This window comes from Scyliorhinus torazame, chromosome 22, assembly GCF_047496885.1.
Source record: "Scyliorhinus torazame isolate Kashiwa2021f chromosome 22, sScyTor2.1, whole genome shotgun sequence".
Classification (NCBI taxonomy): domain Eukaryota; kingdom Metazoa; phylum Chordata; class Chondrichthyes; order Carcharhiniformes; family Scyliorhinidae; genus Scyliorhinus; species Scyliorhinus torazame.
Window position 1 is genome coordinate 111666315 of NC_092728.1, and position 17991 is coordinate 111684305.

General features: G+C 55.7%; 1 protein-coding gene across 3 annotated transcripts in view; it reads left to right on the forward strand.

Annotated features, from left to right (window-relative positions):
- LOC140399367 (bromodomain-containing protein 3-like) overlaps positions 1-17991 on the forward strand; it is a 92364-nt gene that overhangs the window by 45259 nt on the left and 29114 nt on the right. For all 3 annotated transcript variants that reach the window (XM_072488943.1, XM_072488946.1, XM_072488944.1), the window contains exon 9: positions 10261-10472. In XM_072488943.1, coding sequence (XP_072345044.1) covers positions 10261-10472 — 212 coding nt within the window. The remainder of the gene's footprint in view (positions 1-10260; positions 10473-17991) is intronic.

The following is a 17991-nucleotide window of genomic DNA, read 5'->3' on the forward strand; positions in this document are numbered from 1 at the left end:
AATGCAGCGCTCCCTTTGCACAGACACAGAGAATGCAGCGCTCCCTCTGCACAGACACAGAGAATGCAGCGCTCCGTCTGCACAGACACAGAGAATGCTGCGCTCCCTCTGCACAGACACAGATAATACAGGGCACCCTCTGCACGGACACAGAGAATGCAACGCTCCCTCTACACAAACACAGAGAATACAGGGCACCCTCTGCACAGACACAGAGAATGCAGCGCTCCCTCTGCTCGGACACAGAGAATGCAACGCTCCCACTGCACAGGCACAGAGAATGCAGCGCTCGCTCTGCACGGACACAGAATGCAGCGCCCCCTCTGCACGGACACCGAGAATGCAGCGCTCCCTCAGCACAGACACAGAGAATGCAGCGCTCCCCATGCGCGGACAGAGAATGCAGTGCTCCCTCTGCACGGACACAGAATGCAGCGCTCCCTCTGGGCGGAAGCAGAGAATGCAGCGCTCCCTCGGCACAGACACAGAGAATACAGGGCACCCTCTGCACGGACACAGATTGCAGCGCTCCCTCTGCACAGACACAGAGAATGCAGCGCTCCCTCGGCACAGACACAGAGAATACAGGGCACCCTCTGCACGGACACAGATTGCAGCGCTCCCTCTGCACGGACACAGAGAATGCAGCGCTCCCTCTGCACGGACACAGAGAATGCAGCGCTCCCTCTGCACAGACACAGAGAATGCAGCGCTCCCTCGGCACAGACACAGAATGCAGCGCTCCCTCGGCACAGACACAGAGAATACAGGGCACCCTCTGCACGGACACAGAGAATGCAACGCTCCCTCTGGGAGGACACAGAATGCAACCCTCCCTCTGCACGGACACAGAGAATGCAGCGCTCCCTCGGCACAGACACAGAGAATACAGGGCTTCCTCTGCACAGACACAGAATGCAACGCTCCCTCTGCACAGACACAGAGAATGCAGCGCTCCCTCAGCACAGACACAGAGAATACAGGACACCCTCTGCACGGACACAGAGAATGCAGCGCTCCCTCGGCACGGAATGAGAATGCAACGCTCCCTCTGCACGGACACAGAGAATGCAGGGCTTCCTCTGCACAGACACAGAATGCAACGCTCCCTCTGCACGGTCACAGAGAATGCAACTCTCCCTCTGCACGGACACAGAGAATGCAGCGCTCCCTCTGCACGGACACAGAGAATGCAGCGCTCCCTCTGCACAGACACAGAGAATGCAGCGCTCCCTCTGCACAAGCACAGAGAATGCAGCGCTCACTCTGCACTGGCACAGCGAATGCAGCGCTCGCTCTGCACGGACACAGAGAATGCAGCGCTCCCTCTGCACGGACACAGAGAATGCAGCGTTCCCTCGGCACAGACACAGAGAATGCAGGGCTTCCTCTGCACAGACACAGAATGCAGCGCTCCCCATGCGCGGACAGAGAATGCAGTGCTCCCTCTGCACAGACACAAAATGCAGCGCACCCTCTGCACGGACACAGAATGCAGCGCTCCCTCTGGGCGGACACAGAGAATGCAGCGCACCCTCTGCACGGACACAGAATGCAGCGCTCCCTCTGGGTGGACGCAGAGAATGCAGCGCTCGCTCTGCACAGACACAGAGAATGCAACCTTCCCCCTGCACGGACAGAGAATGCAGCGCTCCATCTGCATGGACAGAGAATGCAGCGCTCCCTCTGCATGGACAGAGAATGCAGCGCTCCCTCTACACGGACACAGAGAATGCAGCGCTCCCTCTGCACGGACACAGAGAATGCAACGTTCCCCCTGCGCGGACAGAGAATGCAGCGCTCCCTCTGCACAGACACAGAAAATGCAGCGCTCCCTCTACTCGGACGCAGAGAATGCAGCGCTCCCTCTGCACGGACACAGAATGCAGCGCTCCCTCTGCACAGACAGAGAATGCAGCGCTCCCTCTGCACAGACAGAGAATGCAGCGCTCCCTCTACACGGACACAGAGAATGCAACGTTCCCACTGCGCGGACAGAGAATGCAGCGCTCCCTCTGCACGGACACAGAGAATGCAGCGCTCCCTCTGCACGGACAGAGAATGCAGCGCTCCCTCTACACGGACGCAGAGAATGCAGCGCTCGCTCTGCACGGACACAGAATGCAGCGCTCCCTCTGCACGGACAGAGAATTGCAGCGCTCCCTCTACACGGACACCGAGAATGCAGCGCTCACTCTGCACAGACACAGAGAATGCAGCGCTCCCTTTGCACAGACACAGAGAATGCAGCGCTCCCTCTACACGGACGCAGAGAACGCAGCGCTCCCTCTGCACGGACAGAGAATGCAGCGCTCCCTCTGCACGGACAGAGAATGCAGCGCTCCCTCTGCACGGACAGAGAATGCAGCGCTCCCACTACACAGACACAGAGAATGCAGCGCTCCCTCTGGGTGGACACAGAATGCAGCGCTCCCTCTGCACAGACACTGAGAATGCAGCGCTCCCTCTGCACGGACACAGAATGCAGGGCTCCCTCTGCACAGGCACAGAGAATGCAGCGCTCGCTCTGTACGGACACAGAGAATGCAGCGCCCCCTCTGCACGGACACAGAGAATGCAGCGCTCCCTCTGCACAGACACAGTGAATGCAGCGCTCCCCATGCGCGGACACAGAGAATGCAGCGCTCCCCATGCGCGGACAGTGAATGCAGTGCTCCCTCTGCACGGGCACAGAATGCAGTGCTCCCTCTGGGCGGACGCAGAGAATGCAGCGCTCCCTCTGCACAGACACACAGAATGCAGCGCTCCCTCTGCACAGACACAGAGAATGCAGCGCTCCCTCTGCACAGCTACAGAGAATGCAGCGGTCCATCTGCATGGACACCGAGAATACACGGCAGCCTCTGCACGGACACAGAATGCAGCGCTCCCTCTGGGAGGTCACAGAGAATGCAACGCTCCCTCTGGGAGGACACAGAATGCAACGCTCCCTCTGCACGGACACAGAGAATGCAGCGCTCCCTCGGCATAGACACAGAGAATATAGGGCACCCTCTGCACGGACAGAGAATGCAGCGCTCCCTCTGCACGGACAGAGAATGCAGCGCTCCCACTACACAGACACAGAGAATGCAGCGCTCCCTCTGGGCGGACACAGAATGCAGCGCTCCCTCTGCACAGACACTGAGAATGCAGCGCTCCCTCTGCACGGACACAGAATGCAGGGCTCCCTCTGCACAGGCACAGAGAATGCAGCGCTCGCTCTGTACGGACACAGAGAATGCAGCGCCCCCTCTGCACGGACACAGAGAATGCAGCGCTCCCTCTGCACAGACACAGTGAATGCAACGCTCCCCATGCGCGGACACAGAGAATGCAGCGCTCCCCATGCGCGGACAGTGAATGCAGTGCTCCCTCTGCACGGGCACAGAATGCAGTGCTCCCTCTGGGCGGACGCAGAGAATGCAGCGCTCCCTCTGCACAGACACACAGAATGCAGCGCTCCCTCTGCACAGACACAGAGAATGCAGCGCTCCCTCTGCACAGCTACAGAGAATGCAGCGGTCCATCTGCATGGACACCGAGAATACACGGCACCCTCTGCACGGACACAGAATGCAGCGCTCCCTCTGGGAGGACACAGAGAATGCAACGCTCCCTCTGGGAGGACACAGAATGCAACGCTCCCTCTGCACGGACACAGAGAATGCAGCGCTCCCTCGGCATAGACACAGAGAATACAGGGCACCCTCTGCACGGACACAGAGAATGCAGCGCTCCCTCGGCACGGAATGAGAATGCAGCGCTCCCTCGGCACGGAATGAGAATGCAGCGCTCCCTCGGCACGGAATGAGAATGCAGCGCTCCCTCGGCACGGAATGAGAATGCAGCGCTCCCTCGGCACAGACACAGAGAATGCAATGCTCCCTCTGCACGGACACAGAATGCAGCGCTCCCTCGGCACAGACACTGAGAATACAGGGCACCCTCTGCACGGACACAGAGAATGCAGCGCTCCCTCGGCACGGAATGAGAATGCAGCGCTCCCTCGGCACAGACACAGAGAATGCAGCGCTCCCTCTGCACGGACACAGAACGCGGAGCTCCCTCTGCACAGGCACAGAGAATGCAGCGCTCACACTGCACGGACACAGAGAATGCAGCGCTCCCTCTGCACGGACACAGAGAATGCAGCGCTCCCTCGGCACAGACCCAGAGAATGCAGCGCTCCCCATGCACGGACACAGAATGCAGCGCTCCCTCTGGGCGGAAGCAGAGAATGCAGCGCTCCCTCGGCACAGACACAGAGAATACAGGGCACTCTCTGCACGGACACGGAGAATGCAACGCTCCCTCTGGGAGGACACAGAATGCAACGCTCCCTCTGGGAGGACACAGAATGCAACGCTCCCTCTGCACGGACACAGAGAATGCAATGCTCCCTCTGCACGGACACAGAGAATGCAACGCTCCCTCTGCACGGACACAGAGAATGCAGCGCTCTCTCTGCACAGACACAGAGAATGCAGCGCTCCCTCTGCACAAGCACAGAGAATGCAGCGCTCACTCTGCACAGGCACAGAGAATGCAGCGCTCGCTCTGCACGGACACAGAGAATGCAGCGCTCGCTCTGCACGGACACAGAGAATGCAGCGCACCCTCTGCACAAGCACAGAGAATGCAGTGCTCCCTCTGCACAGACACAAAATGCAGCGCACCCACTGCACGGACACAGAATGCAGCGCTCCCTCTGGGTGGACGCAGAGAATGCAGCGCTCCCTCTGCACAGACACAGAGAATGCAGTGCTCGCTCTGCACAGACACAGCGAATGCAACGCTCCCTCTGCACGGACACAGAGAATGCAGCGTTCCCTCTGCACGGACAGAGAGTATGCAACGTTCCCCCTGCACGGACAGAGAATGCAGCGCCCCTCTGCACGGACACAGAGAATGCAGCGCCCCTCTGCACGGACACAGAGAATGCAGCGCTCCCTCTGCACGGACAGAGAATGCAGCGCTCCCTCTGCACGGACACAGAGAATGCAGCGCTCCCTCTGCACGGACACAGAGAATGCAACGTTCCCCCTGCGCGGACACAAAATGCAGCGCTCCATCTGCACAGACACAGAGAATGCAGCGCTCCCTCTTCACGGACAGAGAATGCAGCGCTCCCTCTACACGGACGCAGAGAATGCAGCGCTCCCTCTGCACAGGCACAGAGAATGCAGCGCTCGCTCTGCACAGACACAGAGAATGCAGCGGTCCATCTGCATGGACACCGAGAATACACGGCACCCTCTGCACGGACACAGAATGCAGCGCTCCCTCTGGGAGGACACAGAGAATGCAACGCTCCCTCTGGGAGGACACAGAATGCAACGCTCCCTCTGCACGGACACAGAGAATGCAGCGCTCCCTCGGCATAGACACAGAGAATACAGGGCACCCTCTGCACGGACAGAGAATGCAGCGCTCCCTCTGCACGGACAGAGAATGCAGCGCTCCCACTACACAGACACAGAGAATGCAGCGCTCCCTCTGGGCGGACACAGAATGCAGCGCTCCCTCTGCACAGACACTGAGAATGCAGCGCTCCCTCTGCACGGACACAGAATGCAGGGCTCCCTCTGCACAGGCACAGAGAATGCATCGCTCGCTCTGTACGGACACAGAGAATGCAGCGCCCCCTCTGCACGGACACAGAGAATGCAGCGCTCCCTCTGCACAGACACAGTGAATGCAGCGCTCCCCATGCGCGGATACAGAGAATGCAGCGCTCCCCATGCGCGGACAGTGAATGCAGTGCTCCCTCTGCACGGGCACAGAATGCAGTGCTCCCTCTGGGCGGACGCAGAGAATGCAGCGCTCCCTCTGCACAGACACACAGGATGCAGCGCTCCCTCTGCACAGACACAGAGAATGCAGCGCTCCCTCTGCACAGCTACAGAGAATGCAGCGGTCCATCTGCATGGACACCGAGAATACACGGCACCCTCTGCACGGACACAGAATGCAGCGCTCCCTCTGGGAGGACACAGAGAATGCAACGCTCCCTCTGGGAGGACACAGAATGCAACGCTCCCTCTGCACGGACACAGAGAATGCAGCGCTCCCTCGGCATAGACAGAGAATACAGGGCACCCTCTGCACGGACACAGAGAATGCAGCGCTCCCTCGGCACGGAATGAGAATGCAGCGCTCCCTCGGCACGGAATGAGAATGCAGCGCTCCCTCGGCACGGAATGAGAATGCAGCGCTCCCTCGGCACGGAATGAGATTGCAGCGCTCCCTCGGCACAGACACAGAGAATGCAATGCTCCCTCTGCACGGACACAGAATGCAGCGCTCCCTCGGCACAGACACTGAGAATACAGGGCACCCTCTGCACGGACACAGAGAATGCAGCGCTCCCTCTGGGAGGACACAGAATGCAACGCTCCCTCTGGGAGGACACAGAATGCAACGCTCCCTCTGCACGGACACAGAGAATGCAACGCTCCCTCTGCACGGACACAGAGAATGCAACGCTCCCTCTGCACGGACACAGAGAATGCAGCGCTCTCTCTGCACAGACACAGAGAATGCAGCGCTCCCTCTGCACAAGCACAGAGAATGCAGCGCTCACTCTGCACAGGCACAGAGAATGCAGCGCTCGCTCTGCACGGACCCAGAGAATGCAGCGCACCCTCTGCACAAGCACAGAGAATGCAGTGCTCCCTCTGCACAGACACAAAATGCAGCGCACCCACTGCACGGACACAGAATGCAGCGCTCCCTCTGGGTGGACGCAGAGAATGCAGCGCTCCCTCTGCACAGACACAGAGAATGCAGTGCTCGCTCTGCACAGACACAGCGAATGCAACGCTCCCTCTGCACGGACACAGAGAATGCAGCGTTCCCTCTGCACGGACAGAGAGTATGCAACGTTCCCCCTGCACGGACAGAGAATGCAGCGCCCCTCTGCACGGACACAGAGAATGCAGCGCTCCCTCTGCACGGACAGAGAATGCAGCGCTCCCTCTGCACGGAGACAGAGAATGCAGCGCTCCCTCTGCACGGACACAGAGAATGCAACGTTCCCCCGGCGCGGACACAAAATGCAGCGCTCCATCTGCACAGACACAGAGAATGCAGCGCTCCCTCTGCACGGACAGAGAATTGCAGCGCTCCCTCTACACGGACACCGAGAATGCAGCGCTCACTCTGCACAGACACAGAGAATGCAGCGCTCCCTCTGCACGGACACCGAGAATGCAGCGCTCACTCTGCACAGACACAGAGAATGCAGCGCTCCCTTTGCACAGACACAGGGAATGCAGCGCTCCCTCTACACGGACGCAGAGAATGCAGCGCTCCCTCTGCACGGACAGAGAATGCAGCGCTCCCTCTGCACGGACAGAGAATGCAGCGCTCCCACTACACGGACGCAGAGAATGCAGCGCTCGCTCTGCACAGACACAGAATGCAGCGCTCCCTCTACACGGACGCAGAGAATGCAGCGCTCGCTCTGCACGGACACAGAATGCAGCGCTCCCTCTGCACGGACAGAGAATTGCAGCGCTCCCTCTACACGGACACAGAGAATGCAGCGCTCCCTCTGCACGGATAGAGAATTGCAGCGCTCCCTCTACACGGACGCAGAGAATGCAGCGCTCGCTCTGCACAGACACAGAATGCAGCGCTCCCTCTACACGGACGCAGAGAATGCAGCGCTCCCTCTGCACAGACACAGAGAATGCAGCGCTCCCTCTGCACAGGCGTAGAGAATGCAGCTCACACTCTGCACGGAAACAGAATGCAGCGCCCGCTCTGCACAGACAGAGAATGCAACGCTCCCTCTGGGCGGACAGCGAATGCAGCGCCCCCTCTGCACAGGCACAGAGAATGCAGCGATCCCTCTGCACAGGCACAGAGAATGCAGCGCTCCCTCTGCACAGAAACAGAATGCAGCGCTCGGTCTGCACAGACACACAGAATGCAGCGCTCCCTCTGGGCGGACAGCGAATGCAGCGCTCCCTCTGCATGGACACAGAATGCAGCGCTCCCTCTGCACAGGCACAGAGAATGCAGCGCTCCCTCTGCACAGACACAGAGAATGCTGCACTCGCTCTGCACACAGAGAATGCAACGCTCCCTCTGCACAGGCACAGAGAATGCAGCGCTCCCCCTGCGCAGACACAGAGAATGCAGCGCTCGCTCTGCACAGGCACAGAGAATGCAGCGCTCCCTCTGCACAGACACAGAAATTACAGCGCTCCCTCTGCACGGACAGAGAATGCAGCGCTCCCTCTGCACGGACACAGAGAATGCAGCGCTCCCCATGCACTGACACAGAATGCAGCGCTCCCCATACACAGACACAGAGAATACTCCCTCGGCACGGAATCAGAATGCAGATCTCCCTCGGCACAGACACAGAGAATGCAGCGCTCCCTCGGCACGGAATGAGAATGAAGCGCTCCCTCGGCACGGACACAGAGAATACAGGGCACCCACTGCACAGACACAGAGAATGCAACGCTCCCTCTGCACGGACACAGAGAATGCAGCGCACCCTCTGCACAGACACAGAGAATGCAACGCTCCCTCTGCACGGACACAGAGAATGCAGCGCTCCCTCTGCACAGACACTGATAATGCAGCGCTCGCTCTGCACAGACACTGAGAATGCAGCGCTCCCTCTGCACAGGCACAGAGGATGCAGCGCTCCCTCTGCACGGACACAGAGAATCCAGCGCTCCCTCTGCACGGACACAGAGAATGCAGTGCTCCCTCTGCACGGACACAGAGAATGCAGCGCTCCCTCTGCACGGACACAGAGAATGCAGCGTTCCCTCGGTACAGACACAGAGAATGCAGGGCTTCCTCTGCACAGACACAGAATGCAGCGCTCCCCATGCGCGGACAGAGAATGCAGTGCTCCCTCTGCACAGACACAAAATGCAGCACACCCTCTGCACGGACACAGAATGCAGCGCTCCCTCTGGGCGGACACAGAGAATGCAGCGCACCCTCTGCACGGACACAGAATGCAGCGCTCCCTCTGGGTGGACGCAGAGAATGCAGCGCTCCCTCTGCACAGACACAGAGAATGCAACGCTCCCTCTGCACGGACACAGAGAATGCAGCGCTCCCTCTGCACGGACACAGAGAATGCAGCGCTCCCTCTGCACGGACAGAGAATGCAGCGCTCCCTCTTCACGGACACAGAGAATGCAACGTTCCCCCTGCGCGGACAGAGATTGCAGCGCTCCCTCGGCACAGGCACAGAGAATGCAGCGCTCCCTCTACACGGACACAGAGAATGCAGCGCTCCCTCTGCACGGACACAGAGAATGCAACGTTCCCCCTGCGCGGACAGAGAATGCAGCGCTCCCTCTGCACAGACACAGAGAATGCAGCGCTCCCTCTGCACGGACAGAGAATGCAGCGCTCCCTCTACACGGACGCAGAGAATGCAGCGCTCGCTCTGCACAGACACAGAGAATGCTGCGCTCACTCTGCACGGACAGAGAATGCAGCGCTCCCTCTACACGGAAGCAGAGAATGCAGCGCTCGCTCTACACGGACACCGAGAATGCTGCGCTCACTCTGCACGGACAGAGAATGCAGCGCTCCCTCTGCACGGACAGAGAATGCAGCACTCCCTCTACACGGACGCAGAGAATGCAGCGCTTGCTCTGCACGGACACAGAATGCAGCGCTCCCTCTGCACGGACAGAGAATGCAGCGCTCCCTCTGCACGGACAGAGAATGCAGCACTCCCTCTACACGGACACAGAGAATGCAGCGCTCCCTCTGCACGGACACAGAATGCAGCGCTCGCTCTGCACAGACACAGAGAATGCAGCGCTCGCTCTGCACGGACACAGAATGCAGAGCTCCCTCTGCACGGACACAGTGAATGCAGCGCTCCCTCTGCACGGACACAGAATGCAGCGCTCCCTCTACAAGGTCATAGAATGCAACGCTCCCTCAGCGCAGGCACTCGTACGCCACCCAACCCCTTGCTGCTTAGTGTCAGCTTGTTTTATGAGCTCGAGGTTGTGGAGTGAGACTTGAACCTGTGACTGGGCAGGTGTACCCTACACAGCCCAAACCTGTGACTGGGCCGGTGTACCCTACACAGCCCAAACCTGTGACTGGGCCGGTGTACCCTACACAGCCCAAACCTGGAGTTCCACATTTCTGTTTTGGCACGAGGGACAGTGAGGTGGTTGAAGATCTCGAGTGTAAAAGTTGCCAGACTTTCTTGAACATTGAAGGGAATCTTGATGTTAATTGTACTTGTCCTCTCAGCTGAAAGCTGTTCATGAGCAGCTGGCAGCTCTGTCCCAGGCTCCTGTCAGCAAACCAAAGAAGAAGAAAGAGAAAAAGGAGAAAAAAAAGAAGGAAAAGCACAAAGTGAAAGTGGAGGAGGAGAAGAAGGGCAAGTCCTCTCAGGCAAGCAAGCAAGCACATTCCAAGAAACACGGCAGCAAGAAGTCAGGCAGTGCAAATTCACTGAGCAGGTGCGACACTAGATAGTGACTCAAATTCAGATGTGTTTAATCTGTTAACAGAAGCATAGAGTACAAAGGCAAGGGAGTAACATTCAACCTTTTATACCTCAATGTATAGGCCCCAGCTGGAGGACTCTTGTGTTCAGTTCTGGTCACCACACCTTTTAGACCCTTGGAAGAGAGATTTATTGTAATGGTTTTTTTGATTTATATAAATTACTTTGTATGGAATACAAGAGTAAAGTTTCAAAATTTACCCACGCTACCAACTTGGCATTGCGGCAAACAGTGAACGGAGGCCATTCAACCCGTCGAACGTGCTCTGTCATTCAGGACGATCATGGCTGAAATTTCTCCTCATCTCTGCCCTATGTGGCTCCTGCCTTATTTTGAAATTCCGCCCCCTGGTTCTAGTCTCCCAACTCAGGAAAACATATTCCCCGCATTTCCCCTGTCTATTTCTTAAATTATTTTGTAGGTTTCAATGAGATCACCTCTCATTCTTTGAAACTGTAGAGAATACAGGTCCTGTTTGCCAAATCTCTCTTCATCCCCGGATCAAGTCTGGTGAATCTTCATTGCACTCCTATGGCAATAATATCCTTAATGTGGAAGGGGACCAAAAACTGCACACAGTACTCCAGGTGTGGCCTAACCAAGCTCCTGTACAACTGAAGCAAGACTTCACTACTCCTGTACTCAAATCCTCTTGTGATAAAGGCCAACATACCATCAACCTTCCTAATTGCTGCTGAACCTGCAGGTTGGCCTTCAATGACGCCTGGACAAGGTCACCCAGATCCCTTTGTACATCTGCACTTTGTAATTTCTTACCCTTTCGGAAATACTCTGCACATTTGTTCCTTTTACCAAAGTGGAGTACTTCACATTTTTCCACATTATGTTTCATCAGCCACGTTTTTAAAATAAATTTAGGAGTACCCAATTATTTTTTTTCCAATTAAGGGGCAATTTAGCGTGGCCAATCAACCTACTCTGCACATCTTTGGGTTGTGGGGGTGAGACCCACACAGACACGGGGAGAATCTGTCATCAGCTATGTTTTTGCCCACTCGCTGAAGCTATTGAAATCCTCCTGAAGCTACTTCATATCTTTCTCACAACGCACATTCCTGCCTAGCTTTATATAGCAGTCAACTGTAACAGGACATAGATGGGTTCGCAGGATGGGCAGACAAGAGACTGATACAACTTAATACAGAGAAGTATGAGGTGATGCATTTTTTAAGGGGAGAGGCAACAATGGAATTAATGAAACAGTTCTGAAGAGCGTGCAGGGTCATCGGGACCTGGGGGTTCATGTGCTTAGATGTTTGTCAGTGGCAGGATATATTGAGACAGCAAAGCACATTGGATCTTGGGTTTCATAAATCGAGATATTTTGATAGTGACAGCAAAGTGGGAAGGAAAGTAAATTGTCAAATGGAGGTAGCGAGTCTATAAAACGACAGAGACAGGTTCAGTGAATGGGCAAAAAATAGGCAGATGGAATATCATGTGGGAAAATGTGAACTTTGTGTTGATACCCGTGGCCAGACCTTGGGACATGGGGGCATGGTTGGTTAGGGATCAGTATATGTTGAGATTCAAGACCCCTGCTTTGGGAATTAAGTCAGAAAATTCCACGGGTTTTGAACAAACTAAAACAAACTTTATTACACAAGTTCAGAAAGATAAAATGATTTGCAATATGTATCTTATACTCTGACGTTCAGGGTAAGTATGAGGTACATGTGAATTAACAAACAAACTGGTCAAGCACATACGGTACAGAACAAGTGACAGATGCAACCAGCACAGAGTCCATGGATTTCTCAACAAATCACAGACATTATTAGAGTAAGTCAGCCAATTGGACGGAAGCTTTGTCTTTCTCGTGGGATTTTCCAATCTCCATCTTTGAAGATCCTGCCTTGGAATTCTCTGCATAGGTGGTCTTTCCCACTCGGGTGGCTTTAACAATGACCCAACTCGGAGAGTTTCAGTCTCACCTTCCGAGATGGCTTATCGTTGGTTTCCTGAGTCCGCTCAAACCGCAAACTTTTTTTTTTTTTGAAATATATTTTATTGAAAATGTTTTGATCACAATTTTTTCCCCTTACACATCAAACATAACAACAAAAAAAAAGAAAAAGAAAATGGAAATTTAACAGTGAACAAATGGCTAATCAACATGGTAAACTAATCATTTAACATAAACTAAAACTTTCCACCTTCCCCCCCCCCTCCCCCCTGGGTTGCTGCTGCTGGTCATCTGTCTTCCCTCTAACGTTCCCCCAGGTAGCAGAGGAATGGCTGCCACCGCCTGGTGAACCCTTGAGCCGATCCTCTCAGCGCAAACTTCATCTGCTCCAGTTTTATGAACCCCACCATATCATTTATCCAGGCCTCCAGTCCGGGGGATTTCGCCTCCTTCCACATGAGTAAAATCCTACGCCGGGCTACTAGGGACGCAAAGGCCACAACGTCGGCCTCTTTCGCCTCCTGCACTCCCGGCTCATCCGCAACTCCAAATAAAGCTAACCCCCAGCCTGGTTTGACCCGGACCTTCACCACCTTCGAAATCACTCCCGTCACTCCCTTCCAATACCCCTCCAGTGCCGGGCACGACCAAAACATATGTGCGTGGTTTGCCGGGCTTCCGCCGCACCTCCCACACTTGTCCTCCACTCCGAAGAACCTGCTCAACCTTGCTCCCGTTATGTGTGCTCTATGTAGCACCTTGAATTGAATCAGGCTAAGCCTGGCGCACGAGGAAGAGGAATTTACCCTGCTTAGGGCATCAGCCCACATACCCTCCTCTATCTCCTCCCCTAGCTCTTCTTCCCACTTTCCTTTTAATTCGCCCACCAGCTCCTCCCCCTCATCTCTCGGTATATCTCTGACACCTTGCCCTCCCCGACCCACACCCCCGAAAGCACTCTGTCCTGGATCCCCTGTGCCGGGAGCAGCGGAAATTCCCTCATCTGTTGTCTTGTGAACGCCCTCACCTGCATATATCTAAGGAAGTTTCCCCGGGGCAACTTATACTTTTCCTCCAATGCTCCCAAGCTCACAAACGTCCCATCTATAAATAAATCTCCCACCCTCCTAATTCCCAACTGGTGCCAGCTCTGAAATCCTCCATCCATCCTTCCTGGGGTAAACCTGTGGTTGTTCCTGATTGGGGACCCCACCAGAGCTCCCCGCGCACCTCTCTGTCGCCTCCATTGTCCCCAAATATTCAATGTTGCCGCCACCACAGGGTTCGTGGTAAACTTTTTTGGTGAGAGCGGTAGCGGCGCCGTCACCAGTGCCTCTAGGCTCGTCCCTTTACAGGACTTTCTCTCCAGTCTTTTCCACGCCGCTCCCTCTCCCCCCATCATCCATTTACGAATCATCGCCACATTGGCGGCCCAATAGTAGTCGCCCAAATTCGGTAGCGCCAATCCTCCTCTGTCTCTGCTACGTTGTAGGAACCCCCTCCTTACCCTCGGGACTTTCCCTGCCCACACGAAGCTCGTGATGCTCCTGTCTATTTTTTAAAAAAAGGTCTTAGTGATTAGTACAGGGAGACATTGAAATACAAATAAGAACCTCGGGAGGACCATCATCTTAATTGCCTGTACCCTGCCCGCCAACGACAGAGGCTGCATGTCCCACCTCTTGAAGTCCTCCTCCATTTGTTCTACCAATCGTGTCAGATTAAGTCTGTGTAGGGTTCCCCAGCTCCTAGCGATCTGAATCCCCAGGTATCGGAAGTTTCTTTCCACTTTCCTGAGAGGCAGGCCTTCTATCTCTCTACTCTGGTCCCCAGGGTGTATCACGAATAGTTCACTCTTCCCCATGTTAAACCTATATCCCGAGAAATCTCCAAACTCCCTCAATATCTGCATGACCTCTGTCATCCCCCCCGCTGGGTCCGTCACATACAACAGTAGGTCATCTGCGTATAGTGACACTCGGTGTTCTTCTCCCCCTCTAATCACCCCTCTCCATTTCCTGGAGTCTCTCAACGCCATGGCCAGAGGTTCAATTGCCAACGCGAACACAATGGAGACAGCGGGCATCCCTGTCTTGTTCCCCTATATAGTCGGAAATACTCCGATCTTTGCCGACCCGTGACCACACTTGCCGTTGGGGCCCCATAAAGGAGTTTGACCCAGCTAATAAACCCGTTCCCGAACCCAAACCTCCTTAACACCTCCCATAAGTACTCCCACTCCACCCTATCAAATGCCTTCTCTGCATCCATCGCCGCCACTATCTCCGCCTCCCCCTCCACTGGGGGCATCATTATCACCCCTAATAGTCGTCGCACGTTGACATTCAGTTGTCTCCCCTTTACGAACCCTGTCTGGTCTTCGTGCACCACCCCCGGGACACAGTCCTCCATCCTCGATGTCAGTACCTTTGCCAGCAATTTGGTGTCCACATTCAATCATGAAATAGGTCTATAGGACCCGCACTGCAACGGATCTTTATCCCGCTTCAGAATTAGCGATATCGTCGCCTCCGACATTGTCGGGGGTAAAGTCCCTCCTTCCCTGGCCTCATTAAACGTCCTCACCAGCAGCGGGGCCAACAAGTCCACGTATTTTCTGTAAAATTCCACCGGGAACCCGTCTGATCCCGGAGCCTTCCCTGCCTGCATATTCCCCAGCCCCTTAACAACCTCGTCCACCCCAATCGGTGCCCCCAGGCCTTCCACCTCCTGCTCCTCCACCCTCGGGAACCTCAATTGATCCAGGAACTGCCGCATCCCCTCCTCTCCCTTCGGGGGTTGGGACCTACACAGTCCTTCATAAAAGGTCTTTAACACCTCGTTTATCTTCCCTGCTCTCCGCACTGTAGCTCCCTTTTCGTCTCTAATTCCCCCTATCTCCCTCGCCGCTGTCCTCTTTCGCAGCTGATGGGCCAGCAGGCGACTAGCCTTTTCCCCATATTCATACCTCCTCCCCTGTGCCTTCCTCCACAGCACCTCCGCCCTTCTGGTGGTCAAAAGGTCGAACTCCGTCTGGAGTCGTCTTCTCTCCCTGTACAGTCCTTCCTCCGGGGTCTCCGCAAATTCCCTGTCCACCCTTAAAATCTCCCCCAGTAATCTTTCCCTTTCCTTTTCCTTGGCCTCTGTTTTCCCTTTGTGGGCCCTAATGGAGATCAGCTCTCCTCTGACCTCCCACTCGGACCTCCCCGTCGTCATTGGCCTCCAGGTACCTCTCAATACATCCCCGCACTCTTCCACACACTCCCTCATCCGCCATCAATCCCACATCTAATCGCCAGAGTGCTCGCTGCTCCCTTTCCTCTCCTAGTTCCAGGTCCACCCAGTGTGGGGCATGGTCCGAAACCGCTATGGCTGAATACTCAGCTTCTTCCACCCTTGAGATCAACGACCTTCCCAGAACAATAAAATCTATCCGGGAGTACACTTTATGGACATGGGAGAAGAAGGAGAACTCCCTGGCCCTCGGTCTAAGAAATCGCCATGGATCCACTCCCCCCATTTGGTCCATAAACCCCTTGAGCACCTTGGCCGCTGCCGGCCTTCGGTCTTCGATCTGGATCTATCTAACCCTGGGTCCAGCACGGTGTTGAAGTCCCCTCCCAATATCAAGTTTCCTACCTCCAGGTCCGGTATACGACCCAACATCCGTCTCATAAATCCCGCATCGTCCCAATTCGGGGCATATACGTTAACTAGCACGACCTCCATTCCCTCCAGCCTGCCACTCACCATTACATATCTTCCTCCGCTATCTGCTACAATGCTCCTTGCTTCAAATGCTACCCGTTTCCCCACCAATATGGCCACCCCTCTATTCTTTGCATCTAGCCCTGAGTGGAACACCTGTCCCACCCATCCTTTCCTTAACCTAACTTGGTCCGCCACCTTCAGGTGCGTCTCCTGGAGCATAGCCACGTCTGCTCTTAGTCCTTTCAAGTGCGCGAGCACTCGGGCCCTTTTAATCGGTCCATTCAGGCCTCTCACGTTCCACGTGATCAGCCTCACTAGGGGGCTACCTGCCCCCTTCCCATGACGACTAGCCATCACCTTCTCTAGGCCAGTCCCATGTCCCGCCTCCGTGCTCCCACTCGCTCCCCAGGCGTCGCATTCCATCCCTGTCCACCCACTCTTTAGCCATTTCCTCTTTGATTTCCGCAGCAGCAACCCAGTTATCCACCCCACCCCACCCCGCCCCCCCGCTAGATCCCCTTCTAGCGTGATTGCTCCCCCATATTACTTCCACAAGTCAGCTGACTTCAACTGACCCCGGCTACTCCTGCTCCCTCCTTGACCCCCCCGTGTGGGGAACTCCCATCTGCCTTGCGCCTGTCTTCCCGCCATTATCTTTCTGCCGCGGGAACAGCCCTATATCTGACCCGCCTCTTGTGGCGCAGCTCCCTTTCCCCTCCCACTCCCATTCCTCATTCTCCGCCTATGTCCCTTCCCTCCCCCCTCACCGGCGCCCACATTTCTTAGTGTCTCCCCCTTCCCAATTTACTTCTCTATTTACATCGACAATAACATTCCCTACAGTATCAGTCCCTCAGTTCCGATCCAATTTCTCCTCTTTAATAAAGGTCCATGCTTCTTCCGCCGTTTCGAAATAGTGATGCCTCTCCTGGTACGTGACCCATAGTCGTGCCGGCTGCAGCATCCTGAACTTCACCTTTTTGTGTAACACCTCCTTGGCTTGGTTAAAACTCGCCCTCCTTCTCGCCACCTCCGCACTCCAATCCTGGTACACCCGTACCACTGCATTCTCCCATCTGCTACTCCGTACTTTTTTAGCCCATCTCAGGACCTCTTCTCTGTCTTTAAGGCGGTGAAATCGCACGATTGTCACCCTAGGTGGTTCTCCCGCTTTTGGTCTTCTCGCCGGGATCCGATGGGCCCCCTCCACCTCGAAGGGGCCCGCAGGGGCCTCAGCTCCCATCAACGAGCTTAGCATTGTGCTTACATAAGCCCCGCAATCCGCTCCTTCCACTCCCTCAGGGAGACCCAGTATTCGAAGGTTCTTCCTTCGCGCTCTGTTTTCTAGGGCCTCAATCCTTTCAATGCACTTTTTGTGGAGCGCCTCGTGTGTCTGTGTTTTGACCGCCAGGCCCAGGATCTCGTCCTCATTATCCGTCACCTTCTGCTCCACCACGCGGAGCTCTGTCTCCTGGGTCCTTTGTGCCTCCTTGAGCCCCTCAATTGCCTGTAGCATCGGGGTCAGCACCTCCCTCTTTAGTAGCTCCACACACCATCTCAAGAATTCGTCTTGCTCGGGCCCCCATGTCGCCTGGGCTTTCTCCGCCGCCATCTTGTGTCTTCTCCCTTTCTGTCCCTATCGTCGAGGATTCCTCGCGCTGCAGCCGCCGCCGCCGATATTTTCCTCTTTCGTTGGGGGGGGGACTCCCTACTCACTCACCCCACACCGGGTTTCGTCGCGCGAAAATTTCCCGTTGGGGCTCTTAAAAGAGCCCGAAGGTCCGTTGGAGCTGGAGCCGCCGAAACGTGCGGCTTAGCTAGTCATCACCGCAA